This window comes from Zootoca vivipara, chromosome 1 (assembly GCF_965207765.1).
Source record: "Zootoca vivipara chromosome 1, rZooViv2.hap1.1, whole genome shotgun sequence".
Lineage (NCBI taxonomy): Eukaryota > Metazoa > Chordata > Lepidosauria > Squamata > Lacertidae > Zootoca > Zootoca vivipara.
In genome coordinates, this window is record NC_142582.1 from 84,721,845 (window position 1) to 84,733,495 (window position 11,651).

Below are 11,651 nucleotides of genomic sequence, written 5' to 3' on the forward strand. Positions count from 1 at the left end.
ACACGAAAGCTCATACCAAAATATAAACTTAGTTGGTCTTTAAGGTGCTACTGAAGGAATTTTTTATTTTGCTACCTCAGGGTTGTTGGGAAGAAAAAAGGGGGAAGAAGAAACCCACGTATGCCCCCTTGAGCTCCTTGGATGTACTAAATGAAAATAAATTGAATTAAACAATAGCAGCTGAAAGGGAAAGGGGAGAAGCAAACTTACAAAACATACTTTCTTGCAGAGCTCATGCTGCCTTTGAATGCTAGAGAAATTCCGCATGTGGACCCTTTTTCAGGTGGGGTTGCAGTGATGGAAAAAGCTGTAGCTGCTGGGTTTGCTGCCTGTATAGCCAAAAGATTGTTGGTGCCACATGAACATTTTTCATTGATGGGTGGTACCAAAAGATAAATAAGGAAGCAAGCAAACATCCGATCCAGGAAGTACAAGCCGTTGTTGCAAAAAGGCAGAAGAGCTGCTTGCTGCTTAAGTGAGAGGTGAGTGAAGGGATATCTGGGGAGTGGGTGTTTAATAGCTGCTGTGCCTTCCCCACACATTCTCCCCTCCTTGTCAGAGGGAGGTGGCAAAGGTGCCACTTACCCACCGAACAAAGCAGGGAAGGAGTGCTAGTTGCAAGGAGCAGAAATCAGGGTCACTTCCAGTTCTACAATTGTATGATGTTGGAAACAGGCCATTGGATGCAATTTTCATGGCTGCATCACTCAGAGAAAGCACAAGTGGAACGTCCTAGCTGCAGCACTGCCCAGATAGACAGAGAGGAGAGGGTCAAGAGGAGCAAATAGACATGGAGGCTGTGGTAGCTGCACACATAGGAAGATACCCAGACCATTACTCTGTATGGTCTACACCTGGGTGAGGAACCTGTGGCCTTCACGACGTTGCATCATCCTTGAATACTGGCCATGATGGCTGGGGCTAATGGGAATTATAGTTCAGCAACATCGGGTGGGCCACCGGTTCTCCACCGGGAGATGCCACTGAGTGCCCTTCTGCACTCGGGGCAACTGCTCCGAGAGCTGCGGCTCTTCTCAAACTCCCTCTGTCCGTTTGCCATGCGGTAGCCTTGGCCGTAGCACCGTCCGAAGGGGGTCCTAACGGCTATTGACCGGGAGGCACCGAGTCGAGGCAGCCTTGGGCAGGCGAGCAGCTGCGAGGTTGCAAAGAGCTGCTCGCCCGCTGGCCCGAGCTCCCGCTCCCTGGGTGAACCCGTGCTTTGAATCGGGCCCACGGGCGGGCGAAGCGAGATCGGGGAAGGCGTATCAAAGGCACGTTGGCCCGCGCAGAAGGTGCCATCGGCGTCTCTCGAGTGTTACCCGATCTTGCAACAGGCGCCATCGCGACACGTCAGCTGCCTCGTTAAATCCGGAGCGCTCGGCTCCTTTAAGCCGGGGCCGGCCCCTCGCAGGCGGAGCCAAGCTCAGGGACTGGTGGGCTCCAGCAGAAAGGAAGTGAGCGAACGGGCGTCCCCTTCCCGGCTGCCGGGGTGAGCGCAGCCAGGCCGAAGCCCTGCGCGGACCTGGATCCCGTTCCCCGAGCCAAACACGTTTCTTGGAGGCACATCCCATTGATCCATTGCTATGGATCCTCCTTGCAAGTAAAGTACGCTTAAGACGGCTGCCTGCCTTCAGCGATCCCCGAGATTGCACCGCGGCTTGCTGCTCTCGGCGCGGGGATCTCGTACATTACATGAACTTGCCGGCGCTGCCCTTTGCTGGCTGCGGGACCGTCGGGGCGCGAGTGGCCGCGGGCACCTCTTCCTCGTTTCTCCCTTGAGCTTCTTCCCCCGCTTCTTTTCCGTCATGAACAGGGTGCAGCTGAAGCGCTCGGCGATCCTCAAGATGGCACTCAGCGGATCCTCAGACCCGCTGCTCCAGCAGCAGCACCCGGAGGGGGAGGAGGGCGGCGGCGGCAAGCAGCCTCCGTTCGTAATCCGGGCTCTGCGCATTGCCACGGTGGTCTCCCTCTACTGGTTCATCTCCATCACCATGGTGTTCCTCAACAAGTACCTGTTGGGCAGCCCTTCGCTGCGCTTCGAAGCGCCGCTCTTCGTCACCTTCTACCAGTGCCTTGTCACCGTCCTCATCTGCAAGGTCCTGAGCCTCGTGGCCTCCTGCTGCCCGGCCGGCTTCGTGGACTTCCCCTCCATCCGCATGGACCTCAAGGTGTCCCGCAGCGTCCTGCCCCTCTCCGTGGTCTTCATAGGCATGATCACCTTCAACAACCTGTGCCTCAAGTTCGTCAACGTGGCCTTCTACAACGTGGGGCGCTCCCTCACCACCGTCTTCAATGTGCTTCTCTCCTACCTGCTCCTGAAGCAGACCACTTCTCTGTATGCCCTTCTGGCCTGCGGGGTCATCATAGGTGAGTAGGGTCTAATGGGCAGGGCAAAAGGAACTTTAGGTATGGCAGAGAATCACCTTGGCGTGGTATGTTCTAGTAAGGTAGAATTTGCAAATGGAACAATTTGGGAGTGGGGAAAACTGATTTCCTCCCCACCCCCAAAGTGGAAGAAACCCCAGGGTTTCCCCCATTTTTTCCCAAACCAGCAAGGAAAAAAATGGGTTGGTGTTCCTAACTTCTCCAGTCATTGTCCCCCACCCCCACCCCGCCTTTTCTTCTCTACAAATAATTGTGTCCGGTGCCTCTTGAGCCTATGCACTCTCACTTAGAAGTCCCCTTGAATCCCACTGGGATTTAATCCCAAGAAAACAGGCCTAGAATTTCAGCCTTAGGGCAGGGATGGACAGAAGAGTCTTTGGATGATTTGCAGTATGGTTTCTAACTTTCAGTTGTTTATCAATAGCGACTTAGGCCTGCCTTGGAAGTTTCGCTGCCTGAAAGACAATATGCCACCACCACCCCCATTCCCTTCTCGGCCAGACCACATGCAGAAGTTTAATGGACTGGTAGTTGAATCTCGTTTCAATACTGGGATGGAATTCTCCACTACTCCTGTCGGCAGCAGTCTAGTGTAGGGCTGCAGAGCAGGTGGTGTGGTGTGCACAGCTGCCCTTCAGCAGAGGGGAGTGGCTCAGGAGAAATACTGGAATTGCTGCCATTACTCCCCCCCCCCAGCAACTGTTGCCTGAAGCAGCTGCTTCTCTCTACCTAATGATAGAGCCGGCCCTATTGGTAACAACTGAAAGGCCGTTCCCCTGCTGAATTAGGCTGTTAGCCTCACGGATCTGTAGCTTGTATAAAATGTGAAAGTTATATTCTTGTCCTCTATAACACACACAGAGAGAAATTTGTTTGAGACTTTTAGGACTAACTTTTTTGGAGCTTTTTTATTTAAAAATAAAGCTTTCATAAGTGACAATCTACCTTGTCAGATGCTGTCTTAGAACTGGGGGAAGTAAGGCAGGAAAGTCTTCTGAAAGTTGACCAGAGGGAAATATTCTGTAGTTCTTAAAGGAACAGTAATAATCTTTAATTCTTCATGGCGTGCAAAGGAACCATTGCCTTTGTTAAGAATGTGAAGTTTCTGAATGAACTCCTGTTCGTCCCTCTTGCATGCCATGATCACTCATGGGTCCCTTAGTGCTTTGTTTTTTATCTGATTTGTTACTGTGCCTAAAAGGGATAGGCTCTTTCGTCCAGTGCAAACTGCTGTTGGACATTGTGACATTAAGTACGTCACAGGTGTAAGTGCCATGGGTATGATGGATGGTACCATTGGGTTCACTCACAGTATCTAATCTAAGGGTTAGAGGGAACACTTGATGTTTAGGTCTGTTACAAGCTGAGAGATGCTTGCCTATTCTAGCATGTAGATTTCTAATCTCCATTTGTGATGGGGGTGATCATGCAGTACTTATTTATGCACATGGAAGATACATGCTTACTTTTCACATGGGAGAAAAATCCAGTGGCTTGCACATAAACTTTTATTTTTCCAGATAAAAGTTTTAAGCTCTTATATTTATACAGAAAAACTTAGCAACATATGGTCACCATCTGTGGAAAGAATTGGTAAGAAGTTGAGCTGAGTGAGGGAATACTGAGCAAAGGTGTTAGTGTCAAAGCTAGAAGCTAGAGCGACTTTCAGAGCTTAGTATTTCTTTACAATTACCATTTCTTGCCCCACAAGTCCATTTCCTCTTCCCACCTACAAAGGTATTTATTTGTTCAAAAATATTATACGTCTTAATATAATAAAACTATCTAAGTGGCTTACATAAAAACACAGCAACACTCAATAACATTTCTTACAAACAAAATAAAAAACAAAATACAATTGCCTCTCCCCAATAAAACTTAACAGTTTAGAAAACAGAGAATTAAAAATCAAGAGTCAGAGCCCAATAAGAATCAGAATTACAGTAAGGGAAGGCAGCAGATTGAATCATAGAATCATAGAGTTGGAAGAGAGCCAGCCCTAAAGATATTTAACAGCAAAGTGCTTACTCAAATGCAATATTGTGTTGAAATTTTGAACTCTCCATTAAAGTTTTAGAAACAAAAACACAGCTTCTTGTAATCAGTGCTCTGCGGGAGTTCCCAGTTCTCCTTTTCAATGATCCCCCAGAAGAATCAGGACAGTCTTGATGTGCGTCCACAAATCTCCAAAGATAAACAACACTAAGGGAGTGGAAACTGCTCTCCCCTTCTGAGTTGTCAGAGTCTCGCATCTTAAGGATTAAGTTGCTAATTCTGGGGCTCTTCTTGTGCTTTTCTTGCCTGGCCAGTAGGTCACCAGTCTTCTTTGCTTCATAGGTGGCTTCTGGCTCGGTATAGACCAGGAGGGAGCTGAAGGCACATTGTCCTGGGCTGGCATAGTTTTCGGAATCCTGGCCAGCCTCTGCGTCTCGCTCAATGCTATCTACACTAAAAAAGTGCTGCCTGCTGTGGACAGCAGCATCTGGCGCCTGACATTCTACAACAACATCAATGCCTGTATCTTGTTCCTGCCGCTCATGTTGTTCTCCGGTGAGTTCCATACACTCTACTACTTTGATAAATTGGGGAGCCTCAACTTCTGGGGCATGATGACTCTGAGCGGGTTGTTCGGCTTCGCTATTGGCTATGTGACAGGACTTCAGATCAAATTTACCAGCCCACTCACTCACAACGTCTCCGGGACTGCGAAAGCATGTGCTCAGACTGTGCTAGCCGTCGGCTATTATGAAGAAACCAAGAGCTTCCTATGGTGGACTAGTAACATGATGGTTCTCAGCGGCTCCTTTGCTTACACCTGGGTGAAAGGGCTAGAGATGAAGAAGGTACAGGAGGAACCTATTCCTAAAGCAAACGAGAAAAATGAGACTGGTGTCTAAACTCGCCCCAGGCTGTACCTTCACTGTCTGCACTAGCAGCCTGCGTGCACAGATGCAGTGGAGCTTGGCTGGGAAGAGAGCCACGGCTTGGAGTCCACAAAGCCGGGAAATCCTGTGGCTGCAAATTTGTGGGAAGTGGAAATTGGTGGGTGAGCCAGCGTCCTCCACAGATAGAGGCTTTGCTGTGGTAATCCTGGTCAAGGGGGAATTTTTACAATTGGTTTTCTATCACAGAGGTGATGAGGGTTGGTGGGGGTCTGTGCTGGGGAGCTCAGATAAGGGACTTGTGGTCAATCAAGTCGCTCCTGAAAAAATGGCTGCTATCACTACTAGCTACTTGCCTTTGTGCGCCTTGCTTTTCCCTTGGTAAAAGGAAGGTGTGTGTGTTATGTTTAAGGACCAATGGAAGAAGACTTGAAAGAAATAAGGGTAGAGGGATTCTGCCTATGTTTGTCCCAAGGGGAGTGGGCTTTCTGTGAAGGTGCATCTCAACATTGTCTTCCCACACAATGCAATCTGCTGTGCTTGCTGAAGGACTAATCTCTTACTTCAGCTAAAGTCACCCAAGGTTTGGTCATTAACCCCTTCTTCCCCCATGGGGCAAATTGGTACCAAGAAATACGAGGGCACCATCTTCCAACGGTGAGGGGAAATACCCCCGAGACACCAAAGGATATGCATTTGGGTTTGGTGAGGGTTGTGCAGGATTTCAAACAGCACCATTTGTTCATCAAGTTCATTTCTAAGGGGAGTGTCATTGGGCCTCAGGGCTAACTCGCGAGAAAGGAAGTTGGGGCTGAGTTGTTTTGGAAAGTGGTGGTATGGCCTTCCCACAATTCCTTGAGAAATTCCAGCCCTTAACTGAGTAGCGGTCATGGTAGGCCCGACTCTTCTCCCCAGGATCACTGATAAAATAAGGTATGTGAGTGGCCAGCCTGACCGGCATTTAATGGGTTCTGAAGAAACTAAAACGGCAGCATGCCCACTGCTCTTCAGAGAGATAGGATTTAATGATACTTATGCACTCCTTTACTGAGTGACCCTCCCATGGGCTCCAAGAGCCCACGTCTCATTGGAATGTTTCACTCATTTGCCTTGTTGCCTTTTTTCCCATGTCTGTACCCCACCCCCTTATCTTCTGTGATTTTGTATTGGGAAACGAATCTTCCACTGTGGAACTTTGATTGTTACATTTGTTTAATAAATGTATGTTTCACTATTATTACTATTTTGAGTGGCTTGACTGCTTCCTGGACAATGGTAAGGTGAATGGGATAAAAAGTGAGAGGAGGCCACAGATGGCTCCAAGCCATAGCTGTCAAGTTCTCCCCTTTTTTAAGGGAAATTCCCTTATGCTGAATAGGCTTCCTCGCGAGAAAAGGGAAAACTTGACAGCTATACTCCAAGCAGAGGATTTCATGTAAACTAAACCCTAGGCTCTTTTTTCTTTTTAAAGCCGTAACTCACTTCTAGCCTACTGGTGCTAGCATATGTTATCTCAAGGATCGTGAAAGTGACCCTTTGCAGCTGGCACCAGTTTCTCCTGTGTAAACATCTTGCCAAAAATCTGCAATGCAGGACAGACTGTTTGCTCTTCCTGTTCAGCTCCTGTTTGAACCAGCACTGCCTCTCCTATACTGAACACACATCCTTTAAATATGCCCATATTTCATTGGATGCCAGAGAATCAATGCAAAGAGCTTCTCTCAGTGCCCAAGTGTGGTGGTGGCTGAATTAATTGGAGGAGGGGAAATGCCTGCACTTTTTTTGGTGGGGAGGGTTGGCCCTGTATTTTTTCCTGCTCTTTTGAATGTAGCAGTCATTTTGTGCCATGTCATGACCCCCCCCCATGGGACTTCCTCAAAATTCTAAATGTTGGTGATCCCCGTAGGGCATTGGAAGCCATGCACAAGAACCTCTGAGCCGTATGCTGATAGACCAGTGCCACACCTGAGTCAGAGCAATGCCACTGGCACTTCTGTAAGAGTCACATGAGTCCAGCTCCCTAAAACCACAGCTCAAAAAAGCTCATGACATTTTGAACTTCTAATCAAATGACAGTAGGGATTCTTGAAGTGGACATCCAGAGAAGTCAGATGTTGGAAGATGTTGGAATGTTGGTTACCTCCAGGCATCTGGGACAACAGGATGCACCAGATATTTGGTATTTGGCCTGATCCAGCAGGCTCTTATTATGTTCCTAAATCTTTCTTGTAGGTCTTAGAAACGACATTCTGGAGACCTGTCATGAATTGGCAAACACTGTTCACAAGTGGGCCAGCATAACTTGAGACAACATTTTTCCAAAAAGGAATTAATGCAAATCAAATCTTTACACAGGCTGTGCCTTTATACTATCCCACCCCACTTTCAAGCCCATCATTAAATAAGCATATAGCCATTATTTATTAGTTATTTACTTAAATCAACTTGCTTACATTTTCATATTGCCAAAACTCAATATAAGTTCCTTTTTGAGTGAAGGGAGAATTTACAATATCCTGGCAGATAATTCATACAAGGAAACAGCGTCTTTAATATTTTTAACAGTAACACACCAAAATCACCTCAAAAAACAGTAACACACTAAAATCACCTCATGCTGCAGATTCAGCTTTTCCCTACAATATTTTGTATTTGTTCTACTTTCTAAAAGAGTGTAGATCCTGCGGTGGCAAACCTACATACCAGAGCCAAAAGCAGATGAAATAATGAATGCAGATTTTATCTTGGAACAGTAGATACACACCTCTAACTTGTATCCAGGCAAGCAGGAGGTACAGTATGTTCAGACTTTAAGGAAACATCTCAGTCAGGTAAAAACACTCAGGGTGTGAAGCAGGGTGTGATCTGGGGAGCAATTTGAGTGCCAGGAGGGGCACTTTCATTCCCTATGCCTTGTTAGGAGTTGTCCTACACATGAGTAGGACCTTGGTGAAGACACATGCCTGACTGGCATGTTCTCTCCTTCCTGGTTGATCGTTCGGGGGCTTCAAAAGCTTTCCTCTGCCCGAACATCACAGTGACTGATGCCAACAGACATCAGCACACTCAGGGATCCACAGAGTGTACACAGTGCGTGTAACAGACCTCAGCAACTCAGCATTTGGCTAAACTGTGTTTATTTACACACGGAGCACTGCAACATGGCTCCCTCTCTCTCTAGCAACAGACAGCAAAGAGAAAGGACAAAGGACAATAGTCCCACTTCACGGAACACAGTAACACAAACATCCTGTCTCCGTCACTTCCCACTCTGTGGAGTGTAAACATACAACGTCATGTCATAGACAACAATCCCATGGCTGCAGACACAGGGAATGCATCTTCAACATGCCTAAGGCTCACTGGCCTAGGAGGGACCCACTGAGTAACCTCTGTAGCAGAACAGATACTTCCCTCTGTGCCCCTCTGCTGCCCTGACTTATTGGATGTTCCCTTTGCACAGGGTTGAATCCTAGCCCTTTTCCAGCACATAATATGCATGGGGAGGGGGTCTCATTAGGGCAATGTGCCCTTTTGTTACTGGCAAAGCTCAAGTTGAAGCTGTTGAAAGAGGATGATTGCAGGAAGAGGACACGCTATTGTTCCTGGCCTTGCCAGAAGAGAGCATTTATAGGAGGCCTCAGCTGGGCAAACACTCATGTATGGTGAATAATAAAGTTTCTACTGTATGTAAATGCACAGAGCCACTGAGAGCACGAAGAAATGTGGAGCCAAGAAAGGAAGACAGCAAGAAGGGTACAGTTGGAAGTGCAAGCAGTGTTGATCCAAGACTCAATCCTGATCAAACCCACCATGTGGCGGTAGCTGAGGTGGCTGCCTTCCAGCCATTCTCTGGAATTCCCTCACAGAGGGAATCATTCCCACCCCCCTGAGTCTGGTCATAGCAATGCTCACTTTTGTTGCTTGTCTGGGCTGCCTTCTCTAAATATGACGGTGTCATTGAACCAAGCGAGCAGGCAGAGTGGCAACCAGCCCAGCTCACATACTCTGGCAGGCACCGTGCAATGCATAGTAAGTTTGCTGTTCTGCACATGGGATGGGTGCTGGTGCCACTGCTGCTGTGTTGCACCATTAGTCAGAGAGGGAACTAGGAGCCGCCCAGCAGACCGATGAGCAAGTGGCAGCAAAGTATGAAAGGACAGAGCCCTGTGCCCCCTAAGCTAGTTTGTGTGTAGTGGGTCAGTGTTCAAGTGAATCTCAGTTGCTGGTGGGCTTCTGTGAATGGAGAGTGGGTGACAGCCTGTCCTTTGCCTCTGGCAGCAAAAGGGCTTTGGCTGGCTCTGGGTGCAGCTACGTATATCACCTTGGTGTACATCGTGTATGATGTTACATTCCTTGACGTCAGGAATAAGGCTGGCAATTTTTGGAGTGGGGGCTGGAAAAGCTCCTGCACCTTTAAGAAGGATGGGACAATCTGGCAGTAATGCTGGTGATTACCCCACTACAGCTTGTAGTGCAGCAGTTAAAGGTCTAACCCTACATTAGGAAGGGAATCCCTTTAGTTTCCATAGCTCAGACACTGCCTTGACTCCCTGCTTTAAATGAGCCCGTATCACCATAGGAACAGATTACAGGTTACCAAACGAAAGGCTTAGGTAACCTATAACTCTGCTGGCAAATCACTGAAAGCCACTGGCTCCAACCTCCAATCCTGAGGCAGGATTTTCCTTGGATTAGTTCCTGCATGGACTACCACACATAACTCAGACATGTGCCAAATCACCCAAGTGTTCACTAAACTAGTTTTCCTAACTTTTCAGACTGTCACTGTTTTTACTGTTTTTAACAGTAGCTGGATGGACAGACATTAATAGGCAATAATGTTCTCTCCATGCTGCGAAAAACTTCACCAGCTGATTCTGCACACAGAGTTCCTGTTGAAGTCACAAGAGCAAGCCAGGCAATTTGTTGTTTTTGCTTTTTTTCCCTCTGGTCAGTCAGCAACCCAACATAAAGCAAACGGCTCCAGTTGCCTTAAATGAGCACATTAAGCTACTGGAGAAGACGAAAACCAGACTCTGTTGAAAGACACTACAAAGATTAAAGGCTGAAAATTGCAACCTAACAGTGTCAGCCTACACATGTATATTCAGAATCAGAAATAAAATGTGTTGATTTAAACAAGACTTATTCCCAGTGAAGTGGATATAGGATGGCAATCACAACAAACACACATCAGACAAAAAGAGGGTATTTTTATATTTTGTATTCACCATTAATATTTAGTTTGAAGTAAATCTCACTGGGATCAACTCCCAAGAAAGTGTACACAACAGGAAGACAGCCTTACTGTTAATGTGAAAAATGCCCTTAATATTCCGATCTAATTACAGTATAAGCATGTTTATCTGGAAGGGGGGGAAATCATGTTTGTTCATTAACTTTCAAAGAATTATGCATAGATTTCAGATATAACTATTTTCTTATGCCTTTCCTAGATACTGTCCTTTTCCCCCCAGCTCTGCACCCTTCCCTGTCCAAATAAGGTACAGTACTGCACTGATCACAGGAGTGCTACAGGATGTTGAGATGACTTTATAACCAGCGTTTAGATGGCATAAATGCACGGAGGGACCTGCTGCAGGCAACGAGCCAATGCTAATAGCTGGGAGCATAACCTCCATGTGTCAACAGCCCTTGAAAGTAGAAATAAAATGAGTCTTTTAACTTTTTTTGGGGGGGGGAGACAGTGTGCCTTTGACAACCAGATGCCAGAGACAAACAGCAGCAGACTGCTTTGCTTGTATTCCGCTGGAATAAATCAATTTAAGCACACCTCGACCGTCCAAGATTGGGATGTCAGATTAGGGCTAAGACCCAGGCTTGATTCCTCGATATAATGTTGGGATATAAACTACTGGTTTGTTGCCTTGCGACATGAACAGAAAGGAACTGAAAAGAGAAATGAACCAGCGAGGCACTTTTGTGAGTTGCCTCATTTGCGTAAAACACGCCGGTTTGTTGTTGCATCATAGAACTTCAGAGTTGGAAGGGACCGCAGGGGTCATCTAGTCCGACCCCCTGTAATGCCTAACACGGGCTCGAACCCACAACCCTGAGATGAAGCGTCTCATGCTCTACCGACTGAGCTATCCCGTAGGGTGGGTATTAATTTTGTGTCCGGGGCACGTTATCACACACAAAACCGGCCCGATTTTCAAGCAGCGCTTCAGCTCGAAAGGCAAGTAAGGATCTTGGATCTCGTAGGAGATTGCCCCGCCTGCTCTTTGGTAAGGTTCTCCCTTGTGCGGCGCGCCCTCCAAAGCTCCACGCCGCAGAAACGTGCCACGACGCATCCCTGGAACGTGTAGGGGAGGCTTGGCCGTGTTATGTAGCAGGGCGGCCAATGGGCTTCGCGGGGCG

At 47.4% G+C, this 11,651-nt stretch overlaps 1 protein-coding gene across 2 annotated transcripts; it reads left to right on the plus strand.

The window, feature by feature from the left end:
- Positions 1 to 229: 229 nt before the first annotated feature.
- Positions 230 to 6,504, plus strand: SLC35C1 (solute carrier family 35 member C1). 2 transcript variants are annotated; one of them, XM_035115786.3, is made up of 3 exons: positions 230 to 482; positions 1,814 to 2,367; positions 4,723 to 6,504. In XM_035115786.3, exons 2-3 carry the CDS (start codon positions 1,845 to 1,847, stop codon positions 5,280 to 5,282), a joined length of 1,083 nt encoding a protein of 360 aa, XP_034971677.1. In that variant the 5' UTR covers positions 230 to 482; positions 1,814 to 1,844; the 3' UTR covers positions 5,283 to 6,504. The 2 variants fall into 2 exon arrangements, with proteins under 2 accessions (XP_034971677.1, XP_034971658.1); XM_035115767.3 differs by lacking the exon at positions 230 to 482 and having other exon boundaries at positions 759 to 2,367.
- Positions 6,505 to 11,651: the final 5,147 nt, after the last annotated feature.

Excerpts from the sequence above, each read along its gene's own strand:
- SLC35C1 (XM_035115767.3), top strand. The coding sequence starts at position 1,806 with ATGAACAGGGTGCAGCTGAAGCGCTCGGCGATCCTCAAGATGGCACTC. Across the intron at positions 2,368-4,722 it reads GGCCTGCGGGGTCATCATAG|GTGGCTTCTGGCTCGGTATA; the intron begins GTGAGTAGGGTC and ends TTTGCTTCATAG.